This window comes from Grampus griseus (genome assembly GCF_964374135.1).
Source record: "Grampus griseus genome assembly, chromosome: 5".
Taxonomy (NCBI): Eukaryota; Metazoa; Chordata; class Mammalia; order Artiodactyla; family Delphinidae; genus Grampus; species Grampus griseus.
In genome coordinates this window covers 77,151,790-77,177,928 of record NC_138998.1, presented here as the reverse complement: position 1 = coordinate 77,177,928, position 26,139 = coordinate 77,151,790, and the positions used below count along the sequence as shown (strand labels likewise).

The window sequence follows — 26,139 nt, the reverse complement described above, 5'->3', positions numbered from 1 at the left end:
TGTGCGTATATGTATATATACCACATCATTTTTATCTGTTCATCTGTTCATGGGCACTTGGGTTGCTTCCATATCTTAGCTATTGTAAATAACGCTGCTATGAAGATTGGGGTACATGTATTTTTTTGAGTTAGTGTTTTCATTTTCTTAAGATATATACCCAGGAGTGGAATTGCTGGATGATATGGTTGTTCTATTTTTAGTTTTTTGAGAAACCTCCTTACTGTTTTCCATAGTGGCTACGCTAATTTACATTCCCACCAACAATGGACAAGAGTTCCATTTTTTCCATATCCTCTCCAACATTTGTTATTTATGGACTTTTTTTTAATAACTTTTAAAAAAATTTATTTAATTTACTATTTATTTATTTTTGGCTGCTTTGGGTCTTCATTGCTGCGCGCGGGCTTTCTCTAGTCGCGGTGAACAGGGGCTACTCTTGATTGCCGTGCATGGGCTTCTCATTGTGGTGACTTCTCTTGTTGCGGGGCACAGGCTCTAGGCGATGGACTTCAATAGTTGTGGCTCATGGGCTCACTAGTTGTGGCTCATGGGCTCTGTAGTTGTGGCTCATGGGCTCTAGAGCCCAGGCTCAGTAGTTGTGGCACACGGGCTTAGTTGCTCTGCTGCATGTAGGATTTTCCTGGACCAGGGCTCGAACCCGCATCCCCTGCATTGGCAGGCAGATTCTTAACCACTGTGCCACCAGGGAAGCCCTATTTATGGACTTTTTTTTTTTTTTTTTGCGGTATACGGGCCTCTCACTGTTGTGGCCTCTCCTGTTGCGGAGCACAGGCTCCAGACACGCAGGCCTAGTGGCCATGGCTCACGGGCCTAGCCGCTCCACGGCATGTGGGATCTTCCCGGACCGGGGCATGAACCCGTGTCCCCTGCATCGGCAGGCAGACTCTCAACCACTGCGCCACCAGGGAAGCCCTTTTTATGGACTTTTTGATGACAGCCATTCTCACAGGTATGAGGTGATATCTCATTGTGGTTATGATTTGCATTTCTCTGATAATTAGCAATGTCGATCATAATTAGCAATGTCATATGCCTGTTGGCCATCTGTAAGTCTTCTTTGGAAAAATGTCTATTCAGGTCTTCTACCCATTTTTTAATCACATTGTTTGTTTTTAAATATTGAGTTGTATGAGCTGTTTATATATTTTGAATATCAGCCTCTTGTCAGCCATATCATTTACAAATATTTTCTCCCATACTATAGGTTGTCTTTTCATTTTGTCAGTGGTTTCCTTAGCTGTTCAAAAACTTTTAAATTTAATTAGGCCCCATTTTTTTATTTTTGCTTTGCTTCTTTTGCCTTAGGAGGCAGATCCAAAAAATATTGCTACAATTTATGTCAAGAGTGTTCTGCCTATGTTTTCTTCCAGGAGTTTTATGGTTTCAGGACTTATATTTAGGTCTTTAATCCATTTTGAGTTTATTTTTGTATATGCTGTGAGGAAATGTTCTAATCTCACTGTTCTACATGTAGCTCTCCAGTTTTCCCAGAACCACTTGTTGAAGAGACTGTCTTTTCTCCATTTTATATTTTTACCTTCTTTGCCATAGATTAATTGACCATAGGTACAAGGGTTTACTTCTGGAATCTCTATTCTTTTTCATTGATGTATGTGTCTTGTTTTGTGACAGTACCATACTTTTTCATTACTGTAACATTGTAGTACAGTCTGAAGTCTTGGAGCATGATAACCTCCAGTTTTGTTCTTTTTTCTCAAGATTGCTTTGGCAATTTAGCATCTTTTGTGATTCTATATGAATTTTATGAATTTGTTCTAGTTCTGTGAAAAATATCTTGGGTATTTTGATAGGGATTGCATTAAATCTGTATATTGCTTTGGGTGTATAGACATTTTAACATAATTAATTTTTCCAATTCGAGAGCACAGGATATCAGTTTCTTTGTATCATTCTCAGTTTCCTTTATCAATGTTTTAAATTTTTCAGAGTGTAGATATTTTATCTCTTTGATTGTTTATTTCTAGGTATTCTTTTTGTTGAGATTTTAAATCGGATTGTGTTTTTACTTTCTCTTTCTGATAGTTCATTGTTATTGTATAGAAAAGCAATAGATTTCTATATATTAATCTTGTATCCTGCAATTTTGTTAAATTTGTTTATTCTAACAGTTTTGGGGTGGAGACTCTAGGATTTTCTATATAAAGTATCATGTCATCTGCAAATAGTGACAGTTACTATTTCTTCCATTCCAATTTGAATTCCTTTTAATTCTTTTTCTTGTCTGATTCCTGTGGCTAGGACTTCTAATACTGTGTTAAATAGAAATGGCAAGAGTGGGTATCCTTGTCTTATTCCTGAATTTATAGGAAAGGCTTTCAGCTTCTCACTGTTGAGTATGATGTTAGCTGTGGGTTTGTTATAAAGAGCCTTTATTATGTTGAGGATAGATCAAAAGCTAAGCCAGAAAACAAGTCTCAGCAAATTTAAGAGGATGGAAGTTATACCGAACATTTTTTCAAACCACAACAGTATGAAAGTAGAAATCAATTACAAAGAGAAAAATGGGGAAAGAACAAACATGGAGACTTAACAACATGCTACCAAAATACCAATGGGTCAATGAGTAAATCAGAAAATACCTTGAGACAAATGAAAATGGAAACACCACACTCCAAAATCAGTGGAATACAACAAAAGCAGTTCTAAAAGGGAAGTTTTTAGTGATACAGGCTTTCATAAAGAAACAAGAAAAATCTCAAACAATCTAACCTATCACCTAAAGGAATTATAAAAAGAGAAAGAAACAAAGTCCAGAGTTAGTAGAAGGAAAGAAATAATAAAGATCAGAGAGGAAATACATAAAATAGGGATTAAAAAACAATAGAAAAGATCAGTGAAACCAAGAGCTGTTTTTTTGTAAAGATAAACAAAATTGATAATCCTTTAGCCAGGCTTACCAAGAAGAAAAGAGAGATGACCCAAATAAACAAAATAAGAAATTAGAGAGGAGAAATAACAACCAGTACCGCAGAGACACAAAAAAATCATGAGAGAATACTACATACAGAATAATAAGATAATAATACAACAGTTATATGCCAACAAATTGGACAACCTAGATGAAATGGACAAATTTCTAGAAACATACAACCTACCAGGACTGGATCAAGAAGAAACATAATTTGAACAGACCAATCACTAGGAGTGAAGTTGCATTTGTAATTAAAAAAAAAGAAACCTTGCAGCAAAAATGTCTAGGATTGGACAGCTTCATAGGAAAATTCTGACAAACATATAAAGAAGAACTTATACCTATCATTCCCAAACTATTGCAAAAAAATTGAAGAGGACAGAACACTCCAAAAATCATTCTACTAGTGTACCACTACCCTGATACCAAAAACCATAAAAAGACATTACAAAAAAAAGAAAATTACAGGCCAATATCTCTGATGGATATACATGTAAAAATCCTCAACAAAATATTAGGAAATGGAATCCAACAGTGTACAAAAAAGATCATGCACTATGTTCAAATGGGATTTATTCCAGGAATGCAAGGATGGTTCAACATTTGCAAATCAATTAATGTGATACACAACATTAACAAAAGGAAAAATAAAAATCACATGATCATCTCAATAGATGCAGAAAAAAGCATTTGGCAAAATTCAACATCCTTTCATGAAAAAAACTCTCATCAAAGTGGATATAGAGAATTTACTTACATTTTTAAAGAATTTACAAGCTGATTTTAAAATTCATAAGAAAAATGAAATGTTTAAGAATAGGCAAAACATTTTTTCAGAATGAATAACATTGTGATATTGGTACAGGGGAATATAAGAAGGCCAATGGATCTAAACAGATATTCCAGAAATGGTTCAGGTGTTTGGGAGAATTTTGTATATTTTGAGAAGATGTTTCAGGGTATGATAAACTATTGAATAAATGGCTTTGGCCAATTAGTATCCATTTTGGAAAAAATATAAGACCTCTACCTTATACCATTCACAGAAGTAAATTCCAGATGGAGAAAATACACAGATATTCAAATAGCAACTCAGAGAGTTTTAGAAGAAACAATAAGAAACAGGTTGTTACTGTGGAGTAGGGACCTCCTTAGGAAAGCTTTAAGGAATATGCCATAAGATAAGAGACAGGCAACAAAGTGGGAGACAGTGTTTTCTAGATATATAGCAGGCAAATAATGAATATGCAAAATATATAAAGATCTTTTGCTAAATCCTCATCTTTCATAATAGGAAATCAATAGATAATGTCTAATTAATAAATCAAGAAATGGCATTATAAATATAATTAGAAATATGAAACTAAGTCTACTAGAAAAGATGATTTTAAGAGTTGAAGGTGTGGTTGCCTCTTACCTCTGAAGATAAGGGTTTGGCAGTGAGGAGGAACCAGCCTCATTAGTAATCACTAGGGAAATGCAGTATGCCCCTTGTCCCCCATTAGACTGGCAAAATATTAAAAATTGAAAATATTAATAATATCAGGTAATGGAAAAGGCATTGAAAAATGGGCATCTAGATGCAACAATCATGGGTATACATACCAGTATGGGCAATTTGTTATCAACATTTACAACATGTTGATATATAGAAAATCCATTTCAGATATCTATCCTATTTATATGACCAAAGGTCAAAATACTGAAAACAGCCTAAAGATCTATTAATAGAAAATTGAATAAATGAATGATGATGTATACATACTGCGGAAGGCAGTGATGATAAGGAAAGTTCTTCAAACCACATTTTTAAAAGAAAAGATGCAGAACACTAAGTGTAGTATAAAACCACTTGAATAATGAATTTGTGTTTTTACTTACATATTCAGATACTCAAGGAAAAAAGCCTAAAAGGAAATGTATAAATCTGGGGAGGATACTAGTGATTAGAATTGCGGAAAATGGTCAAAGTTATTCTTATTTTACTTGTGTTCAAATTTTTATGAAAGAATATAATATGTGTTAATTATGTAATTAAAAATTAAAAGGAATGCAAAATAAATTAGTATTACAGGCAGAAGACTGTGTTTGAATTGTGGCTCCACTGCTTATTAGCATATAACCTTAAATAAATCACTTGACTTCCTGTTGACTAGTTTTTCCATCCGTAGCCTTTTGTCACATACAAATTCTTGATTTGAATGTACTCAGCCTTTTCAGTCTTTTTATTTGACTCCTGCATTTTGTTTGTTACCCAGTAGATCTTTCCCTTCCTGAGGGAAAATATAATTCTATTTTTTCTATCAGTTTTAAGGCTTTCCATTTCACAATTCGATTTTAATCTATGTGTAATTTATTTTATGTTGGTTTGAAATAAGGGTATACTTTCATTTTTACATATGAATAATTCATTTATTGAATAGTCAGTTCAGTTTCCACTGATTTATAAGGACATCTCACTTATATATCAAGTTCCCATATTTGGGTGGGTCTTTTTCTGGATTTTTTTCTCTGTTGCACTGATATATTTATCTATTATTCTACTAATAGCACACTTTATTAATTATAATAACTTTACAAAATATCTTGATATTTGGTAGGTCTCCCCTTCTCCCTCTCTCATCTTGGCTTTTTATGACCATTTATTCTGCTATATGAATTTTAGGATTAGCTTATCAAGCTCTATGTAAATCCTTGTTGGGATTTTGTTTGAAACTTGAACATATTGATGAATTTAGAGAATGGGTGAATTTAAAACAATTTAGAGATTTATATAGTTAAGACATGAGTGTTCCATCTTTCCATCTTATAAACACAGTATATTTACTTTGGCTTTCTTTTATGTTTTTTATATGGCTTCATAACTTGTTCACGAAAGTCATACATATCTTTTGTTACCTTAAATTTACGTATCTTATAGATTTTATTGCTCCTATGAATTAGTTTTCTTAAAATCAGTTTCATAATTAATTGTTAGTGTATAATATATTGTTCATTTTTGTTATTTTATATTTGACTACATCACGGACTGTTTTGTTTTTAGTAGCTGTCTTTAGATTATCTGAAATATTTTGTGTATAAAAGCATAGCAATTGTAGAAAAATTTTGTTTCGTATATATGTTGATGGAAAATTAACCAATAGTCAATTTTTGAAAGAGATGGAAAATATTATTCGAGCCAAATTGAAGATTATAACCTGGGAACAGCTTCTCAGAAAACTCTGAGAACTGTTCTACCCATTAGAGGTCAAAGCACAGTTATATAGGTTTTTGAGACAAAGGGCTATACACTTAATGATGTAGATAGTTTACACAATCCAGATCTGCAAATACAAAGTGATGGGTCATTGTGACCCCTTACAAGATTAAAAAGGAATGTTATCTTTTAAGGAGTTGTCTAGTTGGTGCTAGGAGAATGTTGCTCTTTATCGTTGAGCAGGTATTTCTGCCGATGCGGTGGGGGGGGGGGTTGGTCAATGCGTAATGCAGGTGCACAAAGCACAGTAGAGGGGAGAGAGGAGGCCAAAGGGCAGGAAAAATTTTTGTGTTTAAATTTTCCTTGACTTGCCTTAAAATATATATATTATATATATATTTGTTTTGTTGGATAGGAACCTAGTGTAGTGCTGAATATAAATTGTTTTAATGGGAACTGTCTTTTGTTTCTAATTGCAAAGCAAATGCCTCCAAGGTTTCAACTTTAAGATGTTTGCTGCAGGCCTTTGATGAAGTTAGAAAGTTTCCACCTCTTTCCAGTATTCCAAGGGCTTTACATTATGAATGGTGTGGAATTTTATTTAATGCTTTTCTATAGTATCAAGATGTGTTTTGTACCAGTCTCAGCCTATTGATAAAGATGGTATTGACAGTGATAGTAGAAATGCCTGGTGACACTCAATTGGGTGAGTCTTCACAAATGTTAACCCTTTTGAAGCCAGTGTTGAGGCTGGAACAGCCCTTGTGATTCTTACTGTGATTGCAAGACGCACCTCAGCAACAACTATCTGAGAACTTTGAAAAACATGGTTTATTACTCATAGCTCCTGGAGAGTACATGGCATGCCTGGGGCCACACAGGGATGTCGTGGTCTGGGAGAGAGGGAAATAGGGAGGGGGAGACAGAGAGAGAGAGAGAGAGAGACAGAGAGAGACAGAGAGAGACAGAGAGACGGGGGGGGGAGAGAGAGAGAGAGAGAGAGAAAGAGAGAGAGAGAGAGAGAGAGAGAGAGAGAGGGAGGGAGAGAGAGGGAGGGAGGGAGGGAGGGAACATGGACCTGGAGTTTTATTGAGATTGGGGTGGGATACCTATGGTTTCGCAGGTTCACTTTATTGGTGAATTTAAAACAAGAGGAGGAATTAAAGTGCAAGAAGGGAAATGCAAGCAGTCAGTCAAATGGCCAGTTTATCTAAGTCAACCAGAGCTTTCTTAAGAAAAAAAAAAAGGAAACTTCCTGGGTGGCTCATCCTGGCTCTTTATCTAGTAGTGTAGCTGGCAATGGGTTTATTTCAGATGGAGGTCTTTGCAATAGATGCCTCAGTAATCAAAAGCTTAGTGTTAGGCACTTACACTGCAATTTAAAAAGCTAACTGTCAGGTACTTACACTACAAAATGACTGTTCCTTAATTATTTGTTGAAATATGTAAGTAGATTTTCTAATGTAAATATTTTTGCATTTCTGGGATAAATTCAACCTGGAAGGGGAAAACTTTCATGGAGGCTTGTTGGTGCAGTGAAAGAAGGAACAAATTACTGATGTTAAGGTTCCTGCTGAAACAAAATAGTATCATAAAATCAGAAAATAGAACCCCCTGTCCCTGAGACACCATTTACTAAAGAAACTGCATATTAGCCTATCAAATACAAGAGGGTGCTCTTGGACTGAGAGGTACCTGTATCGGGCATGTTACTGTGTACATCTCCTTAGATTCTCTCAGCTTTGCATATCTCTCAAACTCTTGGCTGCTTGCTTCATCTCAGTTTTGGCAGGGTTAATCAGCTTCATGCAGTACTACTTTTGAAGCTGACTGGCTATACCCAGAGTCTTTGGCTCCTCTCTTTAATTCTGGATTTAGATAATGTGCCATACTGTAAGGCATGAGATCTGGCTTCCCTAACAGATGCCAAAGGGGTCAAATGACACAGCCCTGGAGTGAAGGGGTGTTAATTTCCCATGGAGAAAACCTTGACCAATATTATTAGACAAGACACAAGAAATAAATTCTCCCTCCCTTCCTTCCTATGGTTGGGCTATTCTGAATCATGGTTTTTCCCTGTAAGCTGTTAGAGACATCCTGCAAGCCAAGTAAATACACCTGCTGGGTTATTGGCTATGTTTCTTCTGCTTCTCCCCAAGAAATAGTGGTTAGTATGATAATGAATCATCTTTTACTTCTTTGCTTTAGTTCACTTTTCCTTTATTATTGCAGCCCTGAGATTATACTTCTTAGTGAAACATTAGCACTTAGGCCTTGCCTCAGTCTATTTTCTACAGAACCCCAGTTAAGATAATAGTATCAGAATTGTTCTAGATCAGGGATAGGAAACTGTAGCCCATGGGACAAATCTAGTGTACTGCCTGTTTTTGTAAAATGATTTCTTGGAACACAGCCATGCTCATGCATTAACATGTTTTTCTGTGGTTGTTTTCTTACTACAAAAGCAAAGCTGAACAGTTGTGACAGAACTATATGCCTGCAAAGCCTAACATATTTGCTCTCTATCCCTGCATAAAAAGTTTGTTGACCCCTGTTCTAGACTGTAGACCTTCAGGAAGGGATTTTAGAGTTGGGTTGTCTCCTACCTAAAATCAAAGGACCCAGTGAAGGTGTCAAGTGAAGTATTAAACCCTATCATGCGGTGACATCAAAATTACTCAGACATTCTCCTTTGATTAATTAGGATGAGGGGCTAATGGAAAGGCAAGCCAACAGGAGATTGAATGTTTGTGGTGCTTAATTCATAAAGGGCAATGATAATTATAATGATGATGGAATAAAATAGCTTGCTTTGATGCCATTTGTGTTATTTTCTATTCCAATTTAAATTATGACAAATTTGGTAGTTTGAAACAACACAAATGTATTGTCTTACAGTTCTGTAGGCCAGAAGTCCAACACAGGTCTCACTGGGATAAAATCAAAATACTACAGGGTTGCATTACTTTCTGGTAGCTCTAGAGGAGAACTTTTCTTGCCTTTTTCAGATTTTATAGGCTTTACACATTTCTAAGCTTGTAGCCACCTTCCTCCATCTATAAAGACAATAATTTAGCATCTCTTTGACTTCCTTCCATCATCAAACCTCTTTCTAACCACAGCTGGGAAAGGTTCATCACTCTTAAGGACTCGTATGTTCAGATTGGGCCCACTTGGATAATCCAGGATACTCTCTCCATCTCAACAAACCTTAATTACATCTAAAGTCTTTTTTTGTAATATCAGGTAATATATTTATGGGTTCTGAGGATTAAGGCATAGACAGTTTTGGAGGGAGCATTATTTCACCTACCAAAACACAGAGACTGTATGAAAATAAAATGATCAACTTAGAACAGTTCATTACTGATTTAAGGCGTTCCAGAGGCCCTCTAAAACAACTTTAAAGGAACTCTTAACGTCTGCAGCTCTAGGGCAGACTGTGCTAAAAATAGGCCCAGGATCTTTTTATAAGGAGACTGAACACATAGTTTGAAAGGTCTTATTTGTTAAAGTCAAAGCCCTGATAGGAAAGAGTATGACCCTGACACCTGGTATAGCTTTCTAGGGCTGCCATAACAACGTTGTATAAACTGGGTAGCTTAAAACAACAAAAATTTACTAATTCACAGTTTGCACGCCAGAAGTCTTGGTTGGGCCAGTCTCTCTCTGAAGGCTCTGGAAGAGAATCCTTCTTTGCCTTTTCCAGCTTCCGGTGCCTCCTAATGTTCCTTGATTTTTGGCAGGGTAACTCCAATCTCTTTCTCTGTCTTTACATGGCCTTTTCCTCTGTGTGTCTGTATCCTCTCTTCTTCTTTTATAAGGACACCAGTCATTTGATTTTAGGGCCTACCCTAAATTAAGGATGATTTCGTCGCAAAATTCTTAACTAATTACATCTTCAAAGACCCTATTTCCAAGTAAGGACACTTTCTGAGGTCTTCCAACTCTCATCTGGTGAGCAGAAGTGGCAAGTAGCTATATAGCTCGTAAGATTCATATGTCAGAGACTCATGTGTCCTAAGGCTTTATCCCATAAATATCTAGGACCTGGCCCTATATGTGATGATTTTGAAGGTCTAATGGTCTGGGGATGGAGGGGCATCTCCTCTAAGGTAAAAGGTAAGCTTTTGTATTTCTCCTTATTCAGAAAGTGTCATGTCACTTGGTGGGTGCTTTTGGATTTAGTTAATAGTATATAAGGCCCTAGACATTACTGTTCCAAATCAGTTTTTTAGGTTATCCAAAATTCTGCCACTTTTGAGTAGAGCCTAGAGAAAAAAAGGTCTCTTCCCTAAGTCCAAGTGCAGCCTACCCTACCATTTGGTATCTATGATCTGCTAGAGCTTAATGTATTTGGTAGTTAAGAACACTCTATTGGAAAGCCCCATAAGAGAGGAAAAACAGCTGCTCTCCATTTTCAAAGTAACTTCTGGTATGCTAATGGGCCCTTGTGGAGACTGAACACCTAACGATGGGACACCAAGTGACTGTGACTTGACCTGTCCAGCATGAGTTGGATGTCATCATATTCATTGATTCCTAGGATTGGGTGAGGGATGTGACAGTCCATTTTACAATGGAAGAGGTATATTTGGGAAATCAGCCTTGAACTGTCCAAAAAGCCTAAGTGAATTGGATAAATGGGGAACCAAGAATTCCTATGTTGCAACAATGCCTTTCTCTCAACCCACATATATGGTCTTATGGAGTAGGAGGGGAATATCTAAAACCAAGTAATGGAGTAGGACAGAATTCAGGCCTGGTTCATAGACAGGGTCAGATGATTGGTTGGTACTATCTGGGCAAGGAGTACTGCTCAATTATGTCTCCACTTAGGGGGTGACATGGAGTGACCTGATGAAGAAAAATTCTTACGGTGCATAGATCCCCACACAGTATACTTGATTGTGCATTTCGTATTGAGAATGAAACACAATAATAAAAAAATCCAGAAACAAAAATTTCTTTCCATTCGATGGGAATGTACATTGATGCAGCCACTATGGAAGGCATAGTGGTTTTCCACTATGAAGGCGCCTCAAAAAATTAAAAATAAATTGATCTTCTAATTCCACTCCTGGATATTTATCCAAAGAAAGCATAGACACTAATTAGAAAGGATATGTGCACCTCTATGTTTATTGCGGCATTATTTACAATAGGCAAGGTTTGGAAGCAACCTAAGTGCCCATTAATAGATGAAAGGATTAAGATGTGGTACACACACACACACACACACACACACACACACACACACACAGAGGAATATTTTTCAGTCATGAAAAGAATGAAATCTTGTCATTTGCAACAATATGGGTAGACCTAGAGTGTATCATGCTAAGTAAAATAAGTCAGACAGAGAAAGACAAATACTGTTGTGAATCACTTATATGTGGAATCTAAAATACAAAACAAATGAACAAATATAACAAAACAGAAACAGAGTTACAAATACAGAGAACAAACAAGTGGTTGCAAGAGAGGAGAGTTTGGCGTGAGGAAAGAAATAGGTGGGGGAGATTAAGCTTAACAAACCTCCAGTTGCAAAATAAATGAGTCATGTGAGGAATACAGTCAATAACTATGACTCATTGTGGTGATCATTTTGAAATGTATAGAAATACCAAATCACTATGTTGTGTAATAGGAACTAACAAAATGTGGTAGGTCAATTATACTTCAAAATAACAAAAAACTCATAGAAAAAATGATCAAATTTATGGTTACCAGAGACAGGGAGTGGAAGGAGGGGGAATTGGATGAAGGCTGTCAAAAGGTAGAACCATCCAGTTATAAGATAAATAAGTACTAGGGATGTAATGTACAATATAATAAATATAATTAACACTGTTGTATGTTATATATGAAAGTTGTTAAAAAAGCAAAACCTAAGAGGTCTCATCAAAAGAAAAAAATTTTTCTATTTTATTTTGTATCTGTATGAGATGATGGATGTTCACTAAACTTATTTGATGAACATTTCATGATGTATCTAAGTCAAGTCATTATGTGGTACACCTGAAACTTATACAGTGCTGTATGTCAATTATGTCTCAAAATTGGAAGAAAAAAATTAAATGTCATTACTAAAGAAAGACACAGCTGTAATTTGTGTACTTTTCTATATGTATATTTCAATAAAAATATTAAAAAATTAAACATCTATTCCTGATAAAATAAATTTATAAAATATTGAATGAATTCATACTTCTTTAATGATATATGTTATATATATTATATATGTATGTATAATTATATAATAACAATATTATATATATATATATAAAATCTGGGATTTTATTTAATAGGGAAACACCAAGAGACATTGTCACTAAAGTTAGGAAGAAAGCAAGGATGCTCATCCCCTCCACTATTTTTAACACTATAGGATGTTTTAGTAATGCAGTTAGACAAGTACAAACAATTAGAGGTATAAAAATTGGAAAGGAAGAAGTAAAATAGTCTCTATTTTAGATTATATGATAATATAACCTGGAATGCCTAAGAAAATCAACATTAAAATTAATACAAAGAATAAAATAATTTAGAAGGTAGCATACTAAAATCCAACTATAGAAACAATACCCTCTTAGAAAACATAATAAAGAGAAGATCCTGTACCAAATAGCAACAAAAGTTTCAAAAATAATTTGCTATAAAATTAACAAGAAAATCTATATGTGGAAAACTCAAAATTCCTGAAAACTTGAATAAGTGAAAGGTATGCTTTGCTCCTGGATAAGATGACTCATTTTTTCTTCTATTTGTTGGACTTTATTCTTTTTCTTGACATTCTGCTGTTAAATGCTTATATTTATTAAAAATTTATACTTTTCTCCTTTTAATATGTACAGGCACGCCTCGATTTATTGTGCTTCACTTAATTGCACTTCACAGATATTGCATTTTTTTTCAAATTGAAGATTTGTGGCAACCATGAGTCGAGCAAGTCTATTGGCACCATTTTCCCAACAGCATTTGCTCACTTTATGTCTCTGTGTCACATTTTGGTAATTCTCACAGTATTTCAAACTTTTTCGTTATTATATTTCTTAAGGTGGTCTGTCATCAGTGATTATTTTTAATTGAAATATAGTTTACTTATATTAATTTCAGCTGTACAACATAGTGATTTGATACTTTTATAGATTATGCACCATACAAAGTTACTATGATATTATTGACTATGTTCCCTGTGCTGTATATCACATGCCTATGACTTATTTTAAAACTGGTAGTTTGTGCCTCTTAATCCCCTTCACCTATTTTGCAACCCTTCCCTCTGGCAACCACTAGTTTGTTCTCTGTTGTGAGTCTGTTTCTGTTTTGTTGTATTTGATTGTTTTGTTTTTTAGATTCCACATATATAAGTAAAAACATATACTATTTGTCTTTCTTAGTCTGACTTATTTCACTTAGCATACTACCCTCCAGGTCCATTCATGCTGTCACAAATGGCATTATTTCATTCCTTTTTATGGCTGTGTGTGTGTGTATGTGTGTGTGTGTGTGTGTGTGTGTGTGTGTGTACCACATCTTTATCCATTCATCTGTTTATGGACATTTAAGTTGCTTCATATCTTGGCTATTGTATATAATGCTACAGTGAACATTGGGGAGCATATATGTTTTTGAATTAGTGTTTTCCTTTTCTTTAAATAAATACCCAGGAGTGGAATTGCTGGATCGTATGGTAGTTCAATTTTTAATTTTTTTGAGGAACCTCCATACTGCTTTCCATAGCGGCTGCACCAGTTTATGTTCTCCCCAACAATGCACAAGTGTTCCCTTTTCTCCACATCCTTGCCAACACTTGTTAATTATTTGTTGTCTTTTTGATGATAGCCATTTTGACAGGTGTGAGGTGATATCTCATTGTGGTTGTGACTTGCATTTTCCTGTTGATTAGTGATGTTGAGCATCTTTTCATGTGCCTCTTGGACATCTGTATAGCTTCTTTGGAAAAATGCCATTTTTTAATCGGATAGTTTGTTTTTTTGATATTGAATTTTATGAGTTCTTTATATATTTTGAATGTCAGTCACATCATTTGCAAATATTTTCTCCTATTCCGTACTTGTCTTTTAATTTTGTTGATGCTTTCCTTCACTGTGCAAAAGATTTTTAGTTTGATGTGGTCCTGTTTGCTTATTTTTGCTTTTGTTGTCCTTGCCTGAGGAGACAGATCCAAATAAATATTGCTAAGACTGATTTCAAAGAACATACTGCCTATGTTTTCTTCTAGGGATTTTGTTGTTTCAGGTCTTATATTTAAGTCTTTTGTACATTTATTTATTTATTTTTTAATGGTATGCCCATTGCTATGGCTTTTTAAAAAAAATATTTATTGGGCTGCATCAGGTCTTTGTTGTGGCACATGGGATCTTCATTGCGGCATGTGGGATCTTTCATTGCAGTGCTCATTGTGGTGCATGGGCTCTTCGTTGCAAGCACGTGGGCTTCTCTCTAGTAGTGGCATGAGGGTTTTCTCTCTCTAGTTGTGGCATGCAGGCTCCAGGGTGAGTGGGCTCTGTAGTTGTGGTGCACGGGTTCCAGAGCATGTGGGCTCTGTAGTTTGCAGCATGCAGGCTCTCTTGTTGAGGTGCACGAGCTCAATAGTTGTGGCGTGCAGGCTTAGTTGCCCCGCAGCATGTGGGATCTTAGTTCCCCGACCAGAGATCGAACCCCCGTCCCCTGCATTGGAAGGCAGATTCTTTACCACTGGACCACCAGGGAAGTCCTCTTTTGTCCATTTAGAGTTTATTTTTTTATATGTTGTGAGAAAATGGTCTAGTTTCATTCTTTTACATGTAGCTGTCCAGTTTTCCCCAAACCACTTACGTGAAGAAACTGTCTTTTTCCCATTGTATATTGTTGCCTCCTTTATTGTTGATTAATTGACCGTATGTGTGTGAGTTTATTTCTAGGCTCTCTATTCTGTTCCATTGATCTATGTGTCTGTTTTTGTGCAGTGTCATACTGTTTTGATTACTTTAGCTTTATAGTATATTTTGAAGTCAGGGAGTGTGTGTGATACCTCCAGCTTTGTTCTCCTTTCTCAAGATGGCTTTGATTATTCAGGGTCTTTTATGGTTCATTGAAATTTTAGGATTATTTGTTCTAGTTCTGTGAGAAATGCCATCAGTATTTTGATAGGGATTTCATTGAATATGTAGATTGCTTTGGGTGGTATAGACTTTTTTTTTTTTTTTTTGCGGTACGTGGGCCTCTCACTGCTGTGGCCTCTCCCGCCACGGAGCACAGGCTCCAGATGCGCAGGCCCAGTGGCCATGGCTCACGGGCCCAGCCGCTCCATGGCACGTGGGATCCTCCTGGACAGGGGCATGAACCTGCGTCTCTTGCATCGGCAGGTGGACTCTCAACCACTGTGCCACCAGGGAAGCCCCTAGACTTTTTAACACTATTAATTCTTCCAATCCATGAACATAGAATATCTGTATTTATGTTGTCTTCAGTTTCTTTCATCAGTGTCATATAGTTTTCAGAGTGTAGGTCTTTCACCTCCTTGGTTAACTTTATTCCTAAATATTTTATATTTTTTGATGCAATTTTAAGTGGGATTGCTTTCTTGCATTCTCTTTCTGATAGTTCATTTTTAATGTATAGAAATGAAGAATTATGTATATTAATTTTGTATCCTGCATCTTTACTGAATTTATTTATTAGTTCTAATAGTTTTTAGGGATTTTTATATAAAGTATCATGTCATCTGCAAATAGTGACAATTTTACTTTTTCCCTTCTAATTTAGATGACTTTCATTTCTTTTTCTTGTCTGATTCCTGGGGCTAGGACTTCCAATACTATGTTGAATAAGAGTGGACATTCTTGTCTTGTTCCTGAACTTAGAGGAAAAGCTTTTAGCTTGTCACCATTGAGTGTGATGTTAGCTGTGGTTCTGTCACAAATGGCTTTTATTATATTGAGATATATTTCCTCTATACCAACTTTGATAAGGATTTTTATCATGAATAGTTGTTGAATTTTGTCAAATGCTTTTTCTGCACTGATTGTAATGATCATGTGATTTTATCCTTCCTTTAGTTAATATGGTGTATCACATTGATTGATTTGCAGATACTGAACCAAACTTGCACCGTTGGAATAAATCCCATTTGATCATGGTGTATGATCCTTTTTATATATTGTTGAATTTTGTTTGCTAATATTTTGTTGAGGATCTTTGCATCTATATTTTTCAGATTTATTGACATGTAATTTCCTTTTGTTGTAGTGTCTTTGCCTGGCTTTGGTATCAGTGTAATGCTGGATTCAAAGAATGAGTTTGGAAGTATTCCCTTCTCTTCAGTTTTTTAAAAGAGTTTGAAAAGGATAGATACTACATCTTCTTTCAGTGTTTGGTAGAATTCCAGTGTGAAGCTATGTGATACTGGACTTTTGTTTGTTGGGAGTTTTGGTTTTGTTTTTTATTACTGATTCAATCTCATTACTGGTAATTGGTGTCTGTTCATACTTTCTATTTTTTCCTGGGATATTGTACATTTATGAGTTTGTCCATTTCTTCTAGATTGTTCAAGTTGTTGTCATGTAAATGTTTGTAGTATTCTTCAATTATTGTATTCCTGTGATATCTTGTATAACTTCATGTTCATTTTTGATTGTATTTAATTGGACCTTCTCTCTTTTTTCTTGATGAGTCTGGCTAAAGTTTCTTCAATTTTCTTTATCTTAAAAAAATAACCTCTTAGTTTCATTGATCTTTTTCTCCTTTTTTTTGTCTCTATTTTATTTATTTCTCCCCTGATCTTTATTATTTCCTTCCTTCTACTAACTCTGAGTTTTTTCTTTTTGTAATTCCTTTAGGTTTCAAGTCAGGTTTTTTGAGATTTTTTAAATTTCTTGAGATAGGCCTGTATTGCTACAAACTTCCCCCTAAGAACTGCATTTACTGCATCCCACAGATTTTGAAAAGTTGTGTTTCAATTTTCATTCATCTCAAGACATTTAAAAAAATTTTTCTCTTTGGTTTCTTCATTGACCCATTATTTTTTTTAGCAGCCCATTGTTTAGCCTTCATGTGTTTGTGTCTTTTCCACCTCTCATTCTGTAATTGATATCTAGTTTCATACCACTGTGGTCAGAAAAGATACTTTATATGATTTTACTCTTTAAATTACTGAGATTAGTTTTGTGGCCTACCATGTGATCTATCCTGGAGAATGTTCCATGTGTACTTGAAGAAGATGTGTATTCTATAGTTTTTGGATGGAATACTCTGTAGATATCTATTAAGTCCAACTGCTCAAAGTATCATTGAAGGCCAACGTTTTCTTACTGATTTTCTGTCTGGATGATTTATTCATTGATGTATGTGGGGTATTAAATCCCCTACTAATACTGTGTTACTGTCAATTTCTCCTTTTATGTCTGTTAATATTTGGCTTATATATTTAGTTGCTCCTATGTTAGGTGCATATATGTTATGAATATTAGTTCCTCTTTTTGGATTGACCCCCCCTTAACATTATGTAATGCCCTTCTTTGCCTTTTGTTACAATCTTTGTTTTAAAGTCTGTTTTGTCTGATATGAGTTATATTACCCCTGCTTTCTTTTCATTTCCATTTCCATGGAATATCTTTTCCCATCCTTTCACTTTCAGTCTATGTGTGTCTTTAGCTCAGAAGTGAGTCTCTTATAGGCAGCATATAGATGTCTTGTTTTTTTAATCCATTCAGCCACCCTGTGTCTTTTGATTGGGGCATTTAGTTCATTTACACTTAAAGTGATTATTGATAGGCATGTCCTTTTTGCCATTTTGTTTTATGTTTTCTGGTTGTTTTTGTAGTTCTTCTCTATTCTTTTCTTCTTCTTTTAGTCTCTTCCCTATGGTTTGATGATTTTTTTTTAGTATTATGTTTGGGTTTCTTTCTCTTTGTATTTGTGTATCTATTCTAGGTTTTTGGTTTTTGGTTACTATGCAATAAATAGGTAGGTAGGTAGATAGATATTTGTTTTAAACTGATAGTCATTTAAATTCAAACACATTCTTAAAGTTCTACAGTTTTTATAATCCTATCACCATGTTTTATGTTTTTGACATTATATTTTACATCTTTTTGTGTATCCTTTAATTACTCATTGTAATTAGAATTGATTTTACAACTTTTGTCATCTAACCTCCATATCAGCTTTTTAAGCAGTTGATCCACTGCCTTTACTATTATATTTGCTTCTACCAATGAGATTTATTTTCTTCATGTATTTTCTCATTTCTTGTTATGGCCTTTTCTTTTTTGCTTAAAGAAGATCCTTTAACATTTCTTGTGTGGCCTGCTTAGCGATAAAATCTTTTTGCTCATCTTGGGAACCTTTATATCGCCTTCAATTCTGAATGCCTAACCTTGTTGTGTAGAGTATCCTTGGTTTAGGTTTTTCCCTTTCAGCACTTTAAATATATCATGCCACTGTCTTCTGGCCTATAGTTTCTGCTGAAAAATCAATGAGAGCCTTATGGGGGTTCCCTTTTGTTTGATTCTTTGTTTTTCTCTTGTTACCTTTAGAATTCTCTCTCTTTAACTCTGGCTGTTTTTCTTATGATGTGTCTTGGTGTTGACTCTTTGGGTTCATCTTTTTAGGACTGTCTCTGATTCCTGGACCTAGATATCTATTTCATTCCCCAGGGTAGAGAATTTGTCAGCCCTTATTTCATCAAATATATTTTCTGCCCCTTTTCCTCTCTTTTCTCCTCCTGGGACTAAATCCTATAACATGAATATTGTGACACTCAGTGTTGTCTCAGAGGTCCCTTAAACTATCCTCATTTTAAAAACTTTTTCTTTTTACTGTTCTGATTGGGTGATTTCCACTATTCTGTTTTCCAACTCATTTATTAATTCTTCTTTACCACTTAATCTGCTTTTTATTCTCTCTGGTATATTTTTCATTTCAGTTATTGTATTCTTCAGCTCTGATTGGTTCTTTTTTAATATTTTCTAATTTTTTATTGAAGTTCTCACTGTGATCCTCTATTCTTCTGAGTTTGGTAAGCATTTTTATGACATTGCTTTGAAATCTTTATCATGTAAATTACTTATCTTCATTTCATTAGGAGTTTTATCTTGTTATTTCATTTGGAACATATTCCTCTGCCTTCTTAATTTGTTTCACTTTCAGTGTTTGTCTTTATTAATTAGGCAAAACATTTGTCTCACCTGGTGTGGAAAGTATGTCATTATATAGGAGTGTCCCTTTGCAGACTGTGTGTGCTTGGTGGCTTTGGTGGGAGGGCTGGAGCTGAAGTGAGCATTGGCTGGGGTCTCTGAGTTTGTAATATCCCCTTTGTCTTTTGGGTGACCTGCTGGGGGTGTGGGTCCTGACTAGATCACTTCTTTCACCCTTGTACCTGTCTCTGTGTGATTAAAAAAAATATATATCCTTAATTGTAAAAAAGCTGTACAGCCAGTCTTCAGGTTGTTCTGAGAGAGAGTTATTTTATATATATGTTGTAGTTTTGGTGTGTGCACAGGAGGAGGTGAGCTCAGGGTCTTCCTACTCTTCCATCTTGATCCCACCTCTGCCCAGTGATCTTTGATATTACTCTTGAAAAAATATGAGTCACTGAAGGCTCAGATGATGGTTAGCATTTTTTAGCTATAAAGTACTTTTAATTAAGTTATGTGCATTGCTTTTTTAGACATAATGCTATTGTATACTTAATAGATTACAGTATAGAAGTCTACATGCACTGAGAAACCAAAAAAAACTTCTATAACTCACTTTATTTTGATATTACATTCTGTTGAGGTGGTCTGGAACTGAACCCACAATATCTTCAAGGTATGCCTGTATTTATAAAACCATATATTTCCCCCTTGATGAGGATAATCTGTATCCCACAAGGTTCAATATGAGGCATTTTTGTTCTTTTCTGTTTCATACTTTTCATTATGATTTCTTGTTTGGCCATAATTACTTAAATGCATATTTTTTAGTTTCCAAAATATTTTTGTCAATGAGTTCTAATTTTATTTCATGTTTGTTAGAGAATAATAGTATCTTTGATTTTGATTATTTGGTATTTACTGACTAATTTAACAGATATTTTTGCAGATACCTATTTTCTTCAGAAACTTTTCCAGGTCCTGATAATATGTAGTGAAGAAATCACCTACTTCTTTGCTATATATATATATATATATATACACACACACACACACACACACACATATATATATATATATATATACACACATACACACGTACATATATGATATGTATTTGTGATGTGGGCAATATTCCTGTTTTGATGTGATCAGGCATGATTACAGAGGGATCTTATTCTTGTCTTGATTCATCATGGTCACAGAATGACTTTGTCTGGTGTCTCCTGGATGTCAGGGGCTGTTTTTCTCATTCTCAATTCTTTAAGTGTTTCTAATGTATTTTCATATTTCCCATATCACAGTCTTGTATAGTTATCTCAATTTTTTGATACTTTGAGGTTTATTATTTTATATTTTGTGATTTACTGGGGCTATTGCTTAATAATGTTTTATAAACAAAATGACTTTTATCTTATGTTTATTATAAAAAATATAATAGCATTTTAGAATATCATTCCATTACGTCTTGAGGCTCAATTTCTGAAAGGTTATATTATTCATTTTCTTGCTTAGGTCAGATTTTCCAAACTTTTTAGACTTATAAATCTTCTTTCCATACATTTCATAGAAACTTTTATCATACACCTCATAGGATTTGGTTTTATTGTTTATCATTTTCTCTGGTATATAAAAAAATGTTGAAGTTAATACATAGTATAGTATATATTACTTTATATAAATTTTATTTTAAGAAAGTCTTTGTTTACACTAATTTTGACTTTTTAAATTTATGAAGTCATTATGCCATTTACTTTAACTTAATATGTAGAAAGCTCAACTTTTTAAGTCAATTTTAGAATTTATTGTTTGCAGTTTAATAATAAAACATTTAAGTATATGCTATGCCTTCAAAAGTAATATGCATTGCTTTCATGATCTGATATTTGAAATTTTGTTTCCTGTTAAAACTACTAGCTGGCTTATTTTTGTTGTTTTTTTGTGTTCTGTTATAAAATTTCTAGGGAAATGATTAGGTCTCAAGAAGCTATGTAGGAGTAACTTATAACTACCATTATATTTTCTGTTTTTACCACTGTATTTTGGAGTTACTGAAACATCTTTATTAACAGTATAAGAATTTTCACCAGAGAAATACTAATGGATTTCAAGAAAATCATCTTAAGGCACATTCCTGTGAAATATCATTATTTGAACGTTGGCCTATTTTTATCCTTTCTGGGTTTTTTTTAACTAATGGTAGATTAAATTTAACAAAATATAACTACAAATAAAACTCAGAATCATAGTAAAAACCATCAGCACAGCTAGCAGTATTTAGCTGAATGACTGAGTCTTGAATATGATCATCTAATAATCATTTTCTGTTCTCAAATCCTTTTCTTTTGAAATGAAGAATGTATATTTTGTTAATTGTCTTATTTATTGATTTATAAATCAGTATCAACTATATTTAATGATGTGAATCTCTAGAATACCTTTGTGAACTGCAGAGAGTTCATAAATCACCAATTTAAAATACTGACGTAAGTCAGAAAATTGGATTTGATAGAAAGAAATTTGAAGCCAAATTTGTGGCCACATTTTTCAAGTGCAAAAAACTGAATGGCATATACACTGTTTGTTAAAGTTATCACATTTCATCCTTTATTTCATCTTCATTTTCTATCCCATTTTTCTTTTGTTCCAATGTTCTCATTTATTTTTATGTTGTTTCATATATACTTACATATTTTCTCAATATACTCTTTGGAATGAGGTAGATTTCATTGGTAAGTGTTTATATTGAAGTAGAGTTCATTTGCCAATTTTTTTCAATGTAGAAAACCTGTATTCAGGTTTGGAAAAATTGGTATTCTAAATAAAGTTGTATAATGTATGATTATACTTTATTGTATTAACATTAATCTTTATTTGGAGCAAGGTAAAATTAATGTTAGAATTACAAAAATGATTGTTCTAATGTTTTCCAGCTGCTAATAGGTTATGAAAATGGTACTGTAGTATTCTGGGACTTGAAATCTAAAAGAGCAGAACTGAGAGTTTATTATGATGAGGTAAGTGATTTCTACTGGAATATTTGAAAAGAGTATTGTGATTTTATGCCTGTTTTCTACATTTAAGCCTTGTATGTTACCAGTATTTTTATCATTGGAAAACTGCCTAGTTCTGATCCAGTGCCTCACACTGCCTGTTGGTATTTGCACGAGTTCCACCTCTGGGTTGTTCTCCTGAGTGGAAATTTTGCCTTGACGGATTATTTTTAAGCCTTTTTTGGGCATTTACATATGTTGGTGTCTATTACCTATCTTTTTCTTTCCTTTAGGCTCTATGTTTGTTTATTTCTTTTTTTTTTTGCGGTACACGGTCCTCTCACTGTTGTGGCCTCTCCCGTTGCGGAGCACAGGCTCCAGACGCTCAGGCTCAGCGGCCACGGCTCATGGGCCCAGCCACTCCGCGGCATGTGGGATCCTCCCGGACCGGGGCACGAACCCGTGTCCCCTGCATCGGCAGGCGGACTCTCAACCACTGCGCCACCAGGGAAGCCCTATGCTTATTTCTTAACCTTTTTGTCCTTAAGGTCTCTAAAGATACTACTAAAGATACTCTAAAGATACACATCATTAGAAAATTGTTTTTCTGTGGCAGAAAGTTTAAGTAGTCAGTTTGAAAGGCCTTATCTTCTAATACTTGCCTTCTTACAGTAAAGAGAGATTTTTAAAATAGTAATACTTAATAATAAAAGTCAGATCTTGAAGTACATTTTATCATACAGAATTGAGATTTTAGGTTTTCATGTAGAGAAAACAATGAACTCTTATCAAGGATAGTCTGTTAATTGATACTTCGGTTGTTCGAAGATTGATTCTAAGCTATTATTTCCTTCTTAAGAAGAAGCTAATGTGAAAAGAGTGAGGCTAGGGGCAAAAGGTGAGAAAGGGAAATTATATCTTGTAGCTGTGGAAATAAAGGTGATCATCTAGGCTCTCAATTAAATTAAAAATTGTTACAGTGATGAGAGATAGGAAAATACAGGTCAAAAATCACTGTTTAGAATTACCCAGGCTTAAATGGGAAGAGTGCCAAAGAATTTAAGACAACACTAAGATAAATAGAGAAATAAATTTGAAAGGAAAACACATTTTTTTAGAACAGTTTCTTTTTATGCCCTCTTCCATCCCCTTATAAAAGTAAAATTTAAATTTTGGTGCTTAAAGGTACAAGCCTTCGGCTATCCCATAACCCCCACCCCCCATTCATTTCTTAGTGGTTCTGGAAAACTAAGATTTTATGATATATACAAGATTATTGTCATGGTGACAAAGAATTCAGAAGTAAATGATATAACAGCTGGGTAATTGGTCATGATTAGTGAACAGTACTCTGGCAAGCAATGTCATACAGTTATGCTCTTTATGATCAACTTACGAGGCACCTTGAATCATAAGGCAAGAAGGTCCTAGAGAGCTAAGCTAGGGTTTTCCTTTTGTTAAATACATAAAATACAAAGATGAGTATGAAGATCACTTCCTCTCTTAAGACTAGCAGTTAGGGCTTCCTAACCGGATACCCGGGTCCAGGAAGATCCCACATGCTGCAGAGCGGCTAGACCCGTGAGCCATGGCCACTGAGCTTGTGTGTCCAGAGCCTGTGCTCCACAACGGGAGAGGCCACAACAGTGAGAGGCCCGCAAAAAAAAAAAAAAAAAAAAAAAAAGACTAGCAGTTAGATAAGAGTCCAAATACCATCTGTGTATTTAGCCAGTTGGAACTAGAGTGGAGCAGCTGAAATGGAAATCCAGATGAGAATGCTCAATCAGCTAGTTTTCCTGTGGCCTTAAAAAGTGTGGAAGGAAGATTTCTAACTTTAAAAAGTAAGTGAAAGTAATTTTGCAATGAAATGTTTAAATAAAGTTTAACAATGTTTAAGTCAGTAGAATACTACACTTTATACTTAGAATTATATGAATATATATAAAATTGATTTACTTTAATGCATAATTATATGTCCTATCATTTTAATAAAGATAGTTGTATACTTCATGTTATTACCAAACTTTTCAAACTTTCCTCATCACTTTACGTCTCATATTTTGAAATCATCTGTCCTGAAATGGTTTCTCATAAGTCACCAATGATCAGTGACCCCTTCCTTAGTCTTTTAAGTTCCTCACTAAACCTGTGACTTTACATCAGTCCTTCCTTCTTAAAATGACTTCTTCCCTTGTTTGTGTTTTTCCACCTCATTTTTCACCCCTCCTTTCTCCATCACTGGTTCTTTCCTTAACTCTCCTTTACATTATAGATAACTCTTCAGGATTCTACGTCTTCACCCTCTCTTCATTTCTCCTTCAGTTTACATTTATGTTCATATCCCCTCCCACCATTTCAAATATTACCTATATTATGCTGATAAATTAAAAATTCATATATCTTTAACTCTTACCTCTCTCCTGAGATCTAGATCCAAATATCTAATAATCTATAAGTCCAGATGAATATTCCATTGGCACTGAATTTATATTTACAGGTCTGAACCTCTTTTTCAGTTTTTCAATTTTGATTTATTTATTTTAATTTATAACCCTCAGAGTCATATTTGACCCTTTTTTCTTCTTCATATATCATATGCAATCACTTTTGTGGTCTTCTTGATCCAATTTTTATATTGTCTCTCATTTATTTCTTCTCCTTTTCCATTCCCACATTCAGCGTCCTAGCTGAGGATGTTATCTTTTGCCTGGAAGACTTACAATAGCCTTTTAACTAATCATGTTTCCTCAGATATCTTACCTTTTCAGTATATCTTTCACTAACAAGATTATCATTTTAAGACATAGCAGATCAGGTAATTCTCTACCTCAAAACCTTTGAATGGCTCCCAGTTGTCAACAGTACAAAGTCTTATTCCTTGACAGGAGGTTTAAGGCCCTGGTGCTTTTTCCCTTGAATTTAATTTACTGCATCCTTCTACACACTTCTACACTTCAGACATGTTACTCACTGTCTCCTAAACATACCATTTACTTCCTACCTCCAGGCCTTTGCTTCTGCTAATACCTTATCATGCACTCCCTTCTTTCCTCTTATGCATATCAAAATTCTATTATTTAGCTACTGTAAAGCTATTTGGAGTATCTAACTAGCCACTTGATAAATAACCACTGATGAATTCAGAGTTTTGTTTTGGAAATCCAAGATCATTTTCAGAAATAACCATATGAATTTTACTTCCACATTAGCTGTGAAATTTTTGTTTCATTACATCAATATTTCTTAAATAATCTCTCATAGAGAAATCTCTCAGAGTCTGACATGAGGATAACTTTTTAATTCCTTACTAACTGCTGTTTTTCCTTTTTTCAGTTTGTTACCTAGCTTTTTGGGTTTCCTTTGTCTTTTTCATTTACAAGAAATTCAGTCACAGCCACTGAGTTTATTTTCCATATTGTTCTTCATTAAAAATTTTTTTCTTTAATTAGTTGTATTATATTTGGTTTTTCAGCAAATGCTTAAGGTCCTTTTTAAAGAAAAGAGTGGGGTATAATCAAATAAATAGAAATTGAATTTTTACCCATTAAGTCAGTTCAAATTCCAGCTGTTCAGTCTCTTCAATGATGGGCTATTTGACATCCTATTCTTTAATAACAAGTTGGTTTTACATGCCTACTCTTCTGTACAATAAATGTACTTCTTTTATAGTACTTATCTTGGTTTTATGTTATATATTTCATTTTTATATCTGTCTTCTCCAGTAGACAGAAATGCAGTGGGATAGAAAGAAAGGTTAGGGCTGGGGCTCTGCGCCTACCATTTATAGCAAAGTAGTCTGAGAGAACTTTAAATTGACTAAGGTTCATCCAGGTTAACATGTAGAGGAGG

General features: G+C 34.6%; 1 protein-coding gene across 4 annotated transcripts in view; it reads left to right on the top strand.

Annotated features, from left to right (window-relative positions):
* The window catches only part of STXBP5L (syntaxin binding protein 5L), a gene marked incomplete at both ends in the record, with an annotated part of 357,252 nt that overhangs the window by 126,368 nt on the left and 204,745 nt on the right, over positions 1-26,139 (top strand). For all 4 annotated transcript variants that reach the window (XM_082655376.1, XM_082655374.1, XM_082655375.1 and 1 more), the window contains one exon: positions 22,231-22,314. In XM_082655376.1, the coding sequence (XP_082511502.1) occupies positions 22,231-22,314 (84 nt within the window). The remainder of the gene's footprint in view (positions 1-22,230; positions 22,315-26,139) is intronic.